This window comes from Canis lupus, chromosome 20, assembly GCF_003254725.2.
Source record: "Canis lupus dingo isolate Sandy chromosome 20, ASM325472v2, whole genome shotgun sequence".
NCBI classification, from domain to species: domain Eukaryota; kingdom Metazoa; phylum Chordata; class Mammalia; order Carnivora; family Canidae; genus Canis; species Canis lupus.
The window spans coordinates 41,596,097-41,603,386 of record NC_064262.1 but is presented as its reverse complement, the minus strand read 5'-3'; the positions used below and the strand labels follow the sequence as shown (position 1 = coordinate 41,603,386).

The 7,290-nt window shown below is 45.8% G+C and overlaps 1 protein-coding gene across 6 annotated transcripts in view; it reads right to left on the bottom strand.

Annotated features, from left to right (window-relative positions):
• Positions 1 to 597: 597 nt before the first annotated feature.
• SMARCC1 (SWI/SNF related, matrix associated, actin dependent regulator of chromatin subfamily c member 1) overlaps positions 598 to 7,290 on the bottom strand; it is a 172,170-nt gene continuing 165,477 nt past the window's right edge. For 4 of the 6 annotated variants that reach the window (XM_035703279.2, XM_049098009.1, XM_049098010.1 and 1 more), the window contains 2 exons: positions 5,265 to 5,441; positions 598 to 3,019 (listed from right to left, as the gene is read on the bottom strand). In XM_035703279.2, coding sequence (XP_035559172.1) covers positions 2,916 to 3,019; positions 5,265 to 5,441 — 281 coding nt within the window. In that variant the 3' untranslated portion in view covers positions 598 to 2,915. Of the gene's footprint in view, positions 3,020 to 3,276; positions 3,569 to 5,264; positions 5,442 to 7,290 lie in introns of those variants that run through there. The other 2 variants (XM_049098011.1, XM_049098012.1) reach the window with 1 other exon arrangement.

The following is a 7,290-nucleotide window of genomic DNA, read 5'->3' as shown; positions in this document are numbered from 1 at the left end:
CTTTGGTCGGATTGGGTCAAGGGTTCACCTTCCTCACCCTTGGGAAGTACAGGAACTCTGGGAGACCCTGCCTGTCCCAGCACCCTTTACTAGAGCTCAGAAAACAAAGCACAACCCACCCAGCACACTTCTGTGAGGAGCCAAACGTTCACCTCTCTGCCCAGAATCCACTTCTTTTGCTTTGCTGGGATCATAAGCATCTTGAAAGCAATGGTTTCTTCCTGTTTTCTGCACAGGGTTTACACCTGTGGATGCTCAAAGGTTGTCCTTAAAATAAAGGTTTATAGAACCAACCAACCTCAAGGCCTGCCTCCAAATTGGGGCGGTCTATACTGCATCCTGCCAAACATTCTCTAGCCTGCCAAACAAAACTACCCATTCTTCTCTTGGGGGTGCCAGGATATTGGTCACACTCCCTTCTTCACTTTGGCCAAGGCACATTTAACTGTATGCTCCTAAGTATCATGAAGGTGGTCAGTCAGGAAGCCCTGAATCCCTGAACTCACTGCTGACTAGGACCAGATGTGGCTGAATATTTAGGCTCTTCAGAGGACACATGAAGAGACTGGTGTGTGAATGCAGAGAATGGGACTAGAATCCAGAAATGTTCCATTTATTCGATGAAAAAGAGGGAGATTAGGTCTTCTTGATCCAATTTCCTCCATCTCCCAAAACTCCCTCCCTTCGTTTCTCCAAAATAACAACACACTGAGAAACAGATTTGTACAAAAACCACGTATTATTCCCCCCACCCCCCCCAAATTGGGTGGCTGTATTACAGGAACGAAACCAGATCAAAGACATGAAAAGAAAAAGTCACCACTTATATTGAAACATAACAGTGTTAAGAATTCAGGTATTCTGTAGAATTGTTACCAGCATAGTAAAAATATTTCCACCTGGATCTTTTAAATTTGAAAGTGATCACGTTAAAGACCTGAGGTTACAAGGGACCACAGTATGAACCAGAATTCCATTTTCTTTCTAAGACCCCAGTGGAAAAGATAAGTATTTGGAATGCGTTTCCTTTGGGAAAGACTGGCAGGAAAGAGGGAAAACCCTGGCCATTGTCAAAAGGCACTGGGATCTTTCTGGAGGCAAATGCATTGGAACTAAACTCCAGCAGGAACAAGCTCATTTCCACTCCAAGAGTCCAGAACACACACACACACACACACGGAACAAGGTCTCCTTGGCTCCAGTATTCTGATGGTGACCAGGGCCACCTGGGTAGAGGCAACACCTGAGGGTTTGAAAGGCAAATCTTAATTGTGGTTTTATTTATTTATTTTTTGCTTTCTGATACTAAGGAAAAAAGAACTGAGGTGTTTTACAAACACCTCCCTATACCCTCTCTTATGTAAAGCTTTACAGAATATATAGAAAAAGATATCCAAAAGGTGTTCCTTTGCATTCTAAATAATGAAACTGCCACTTGAAAATGTGATGTGAAGAGGCCAGGTACTTTGGAAATCAAGCTCCACCAAACACAGCCGTCCCCCATCCATGGAAGGATAGAGGGGACGGAGGAAGGACAAGAAGAGAAAACCAAGAATTCTCAAGTCATTCATCAGCAGGGGTAGAAATGAGCTCAAGTTAAGGCATTTTTGTGGCTCCTCATCTGGAATGGCATTCTGATCTCCCAGTCTGAGTACCCCAAAGTTCAAAGCATGATGCTCTGATTGCCAACTGAGTTCCTTGGTGCCCCCAGAATCTTCCTGATAACCTTGCGACAGATGGAATGTGAGATCTCAGGAAGGGAAGAGAGAAGGTACGAGAGGCCCTTGATCCTGCCCCACTTCTCCAATCCCATCCCAAACCTAAAGTACCGCTTCACTAAACCCCACTCACCCTGGACTGCAAGAGGTAGTTTGGGGACTTGAACCCCCAGCCAATCCTAACCAACTTCCATGAGCTAAAATGTTTAGCACTATCTACTCACTTTTTTTTTTTCCGTTTTAGAGTTTTTTTTTTTTTTTTTTTAAAGGCGGGGCAAAGAATGAATACAAAGCAGTGACTAGTGGACTAGACTCACTGGGTAGTCATTGCCATAGGCTCTTAAAATGTTCCTGGCTAGTCTAGGGAACAAAGGAATGCCTCCCCCAAGCCCCACTCCTAATCCAACGAAGCACCTGCATAGAAAGCCAGAATCGGTGGGCCTGGGGAAGGAGTGGGTCTGCTCTAATGCTTGTGCATACCCCTACCGGGGACTAAAGGGGCGTGTTCTGCCACACAGGGTGGAGGTCCTCACATTCCTCACCAGGAATAAAATCAGTGGGGTCCCGTCCCCATCTCTTTGAATTTTGGTGTGTCTATGTGGGGCAAAAGTCTCATGCAACTTCACCATCAGCACCAATCTTAGCTCAGATTAGCAGAAATAAGGTCACTTATAATGCCTTTAGGTTTGTCCCCTCTGGCTATTCCCTCTGCCCATCACCATTTTTTGGTTCCTATGAACTTAGGATGCTCCCATTTAAAGCAACAATGACAAAAGAAAAAAGAAAACATAATGATTATAAAGCATTATCCACATAAGCATAAGACAAAGCCAAAAACTGCAGGAGAGCAAAAACAATAGACATAAAATTCGAATGTTGATAGGACCTGCAGAGAAACTGTCAGTATACCCCACACCAGGATGGGGGGGGGGGGGGACGCAGGTTACCATTAGGATGACCAGGGCGCACTGTCACTGCAGGCTCCCCGCCTCCCGGCAGGCCGGCAGAGGACCTAACACAAGAGGTGTGGGAGCACGGAGAGGGGTTGGCAAGAGGAACAGGGAAATATGGGATGCGTGCTTGGGGCCGCGAGAAGAAAAATCCTAAAAGAAACCCAAGGAAGCTGAGGAACTCAAGTCTCATCATCTGCCCGGCAGCTGGCGGCGCTGGGTGTGGACGCTGTCCCCGTCTTCCAGGCTAGGGGGCCGCCGACGCTGGAGGGCCTGGAGCAGGAGGCGGAGGGACTCCATCTGCAGGCGGTGGTGGTGGTGGCGGCTGCTGCTGCTGCGGCGGAGGGGCATCTGCAAACACATCCAAGAGGGACTTGTCATTGCTGGAAACAAGGGCTTGGGAGAGAGCCCATTCAGAGAAAAGTGATATAGGAAGGCATTTTCTTTATGGCAGGCAATAAACGCAGCCTCTGAGGCACTGCCGCTACCGCGGGGGGCCATCCGGATCAGGTCCACGCGTACCTCCGGGTCTCGGCTCACATGCTGAGGTGTCTGAATCTGTCCCAACCTCCTTCGAGGCCCAGCCCTTCCAAGAATCACTCCAGACCTTTTCAGAACTTAATTATATTTTGATTTTATTGCATTTTAATGGTTCTAATTTTATTTCTTCAGTTAAATGATAAAGCTCCTTCCTGGGCAAGTTCTGTGTCTTCTTTCTCTCACAGTGCCTGGCCTAGGTGGGCACAAAACAGATTATCAATAACTTCTTGCGGATTAAGTGTCTCCACCAGGGTCAGAGAGCTTCACTCGAGGCAGCTGCTGACAAGCTGGACAGTCCTGGGAGGCCCCACAGCTCCTGAACTGCAGTCCTTGGATTTTTGGCCAAAACTAGGTCAGGTCCTGAAGGGAACAATTAGTATGAGTGTCTGGGGCTCTTTCCTATTTCCACTTTAGCTGCTTAATGTATAGAGGAACCCTAGAGATTATTTAATCCAGGGTTCTTTAAACCTTCTGATTTTGTCAGAAATGAAAACATATGAAACAATTTAAGTACGGCCTTGCTTACCAATCAGTTCACCCAACCTTCCCCCCAGGAGATTTCCATCCAACTACTAAAGCTCTTAAAAGCATTCTGAAGCCCACTGATCTAATCCCTTCCCTTTCCAGCGAAGGAATCTCAGGCTGGAAGAGGGGAACCACCTCACCCAATGAGGCCTACCTGGGATCTGAGAGCCAAGTCAGCGGCTCAGAATCCTGGAAACACTCATTTGTGGCAGGAAGTGGGGGAAGAGAGCACCTGAAACTCAAACCCTCTGTAGTCTCAAGGTGCTGCTCCAAGTGCCCTTCAGGATGAAATCCTGGACAGTGCTAAAGACCAAGGATACTGTTTCTGCAAGGGATGGCAAACTGGTCAACCCTCTTGGCAGGCTAGCATGTTTGCATACTGCCTGGAAGGCAGCGAGGTTAAGTGTTCTCTTGCCAAGGAAAAGAAGTATCTGCTAGACTTCAATCGCTAAGCAATGACTCAAGGGAGATCATGTTTTTCTACACCCAGCTATACTGCTGTCTCTTCCATGCACCTGCACTGTTCTAGCCCCTAGGGTCCAAAGAGAAATGAGATATGCCTGTGTGCAGACAGCCGCCTCCTGGCTCTGGGAAGTCTCCCAGAGTGCTACAGTGTATGCAAAGCACTTCAGAGTCTCACATACCTTGTAAATCCTATATAGTAACATCTACTTGTTCATTTCTTGTTTTCCCAACTAAAGCCCCTGGAGACCAGGAATTCTTGAGTCCTAGCTCTCTGTTCTGTGATAGAAGCTAACTCCTTGGCACATACATGAACCTGTAAATGAATCAGGATCACAGATGCATTTGGAATACTTGCATTTTGGGATCATTCTGAGAAGATCTACAGGAGTAAAGGGCAGGGCAGAGCTTCTGAAGTAGGCCTCTGGAGGCTATGATTGGGAAAGACCAAGGGGTGTACTGGAGGAAAGACCTGGCTTCACACATACTGTCAGATAGACACGGCTCAGTAGCACTTGTGCCTTCTCCACAGAGCCTGCTAGGACCTCCACTTCCTTTTCAACATAACCCCTCAATACTGCTTCTACTAAGTCGCTACTACCAATATCCCAGAGTAGCTACAAGAAACTTGTTATTTCTGCCTTAAACCAATTATTTCCTTCTCTGCACCCTCCACTTTTGAACCCTGTGTCCATAACAAGCTCCTATAGGAAAACAACCAGCAGCTGTGTGTATCTACCAAGATTCAAGATAGACGGGCTTAAACAGGAGTGGGTGAGGAATGTCTTTCTGGCCTCCCCACAGACCTCAGTGTTGAGAGTACACAACATAATGGTTATTGCACACGAGGCCAAACAACTGTAAGTATTTGCAGTCATCATCTGTGCACCTGCTCTTCAGGGGTGCTGCAGAGCCCTAATCACAAACCGATCTTCTAGAACCTACTGTCACAGGCTGCACTGTCCATGGACCTGCCAAACTATAAATCTAGAGAACAAAGCCCCATCTCTTGTCTCCAGCCCACCCAGAGAGATACAAGGATAATGTTTCCCCCCACCATGCTACTTACACATGCCATTAGGTGCCGTGAGTGGTACCCGGGGTCCTAAGATGTTTCCTGGCATTGGAGGCATACCAGGAGCGGCTGGGCCACTCCCAGGGGGGTGGATGTTGGCTGCAACAGTGGGAATCATGCGGCCTGGAATGGGTTGCCCAGGGATCATGGAACCTGGACCTGGCATCTGACCTGTGGAAGGAGATTTAAAGTATTATGGTAAGTGTACTAGGAAGAAAGAGATCAATTCAATGCTCAAGACTGCTAAATACAAATACCTAACCCTCTGAAGGATTTGAAATACCAACAGAGCCATAATCTGTAATAATCTCTATGTCCAGATTTTCATTTTTTTTTTTGGAGGAAGAAGGATAATGGGGCAGTCTATGGAGTCAAAGAATACCCTAAACCCTGGTATAGGCAGGTAGCTGTAAGAAGCAACTACAAGAGCACCCTAAAAGAAAACATTTGTTTTGGTTACTTTGGGTGGATAGTGGATTGTTATACATCTTCCTGAGGACACAAAATGCCAAGCACTGACCACAGGGGATGGAGAGGATCTTTACAGCAAGTTAGTGTGCACTCTGATGATAGCAGCTAAGTTAAGTCTGAGCTTCACACGGGGGTGGGTGGGTGGGGGTGTAGTAGGCAAGAAAGGGTATTGGTCACAACTGTGAAATCAACATTATAAAGGAATCCTAATCGGATTTCCAAGTCCTGTTGAAATAAAAGTCTCTCCTAACCCCCACCATGAAGCACTGGCCCTGGAGAAGCACAGAGATGGTGGCTGGTGGGGGGTAGGGGGCAGAGCAAGAAAAATGGACAACCCCTTCATCTCTTCCTGTTGGTTTGAGATTAATGAGAGGAGAGACTAGACACAAGAACAGTAAAATACCTCCCGACTACAGTTTCACACTGAGCCTTTAGGATTTTTAGCAAACTTTCTCTGTAGAGCCAGACAGTAAATATTTGGACCTTGCAGAACATATGGTCTCTGTCACAGCTATTCAACTTTGTCACTGTAGCATGAAGGCAGTCACAGATGACATACAGGTGTCACAGATAACAAATATGTGAGACTGTGTCCCAATAAATCTTAATTTTTATTTATATAAGATTGATTATTTATTTATTTATAAAGATGATAGACAGATAAATAGATAGATTTATCCATTTATGAGAGACACAGGCATGGGGAGAAGCAGGATCCATGCAGGGAGCCTGATGTGGGACTTGATCCTGGATCCTGGGATCATGCCCTAAGCCGAAGGCAGACGCCCAACCACTGAGCCACCCAGGTGTCCTGAGATTTTATTTATTTATTTATTCATGAAATACACAGAGAGAGAGGCAGAGACACAGGCAAAGGGAGAAGCAGGCTCCTTGAGGGAAGCCATATGTGGGACTTGATCCCAGAACTCTGAGACCATGCCCTGAGCTGAAGGCAGATGCTCAACCACTGAGCCATCCAGGCATCCCCCAATAAATCTTTATTTATGGACTCTATAAATGTGAATTTTGCATAATCCTCATGAGATATAAGCATTCTTCTTTTGAGTTTCCCCCAACCATTTAAATTGTAAAAACCATTCTTAGCCTACAGTCCATACAAAAACAGGAGATGGGCCAAAGTTGGCCCACAGGTTGTAGTTTGCCAATCCTACTTCAGATATGAATATTTCTTAGTTCTTAAAACTCAGTGGTTTGGCTGCTGGGCTTGGTTTTCAAGAACTACATCCAAAGGAGAATATTTTAATGGGTACAGATCTAGGCTGAAACGTATGCATGTGCTTCCTTTTTCTCTCTCTCTTCTCCACCCTCAGCAAATTATACTCTCTACAGAATAAGGAAAGAATCTATGGTGTTTCGTTATTATTTTTTTAATCTAGGGATTTCAGTATCTCTGTAAAGGTCAGTTGTATGAAACTAAATATGTTTCTAGACATAGTTCTGAGACAGCTGGAAGAAAGAATGCTTTAGGTCCAATCTTGGAAAATTTGGGAGATGGGACTGATAGTTACCAGTCAATTACAACATATAA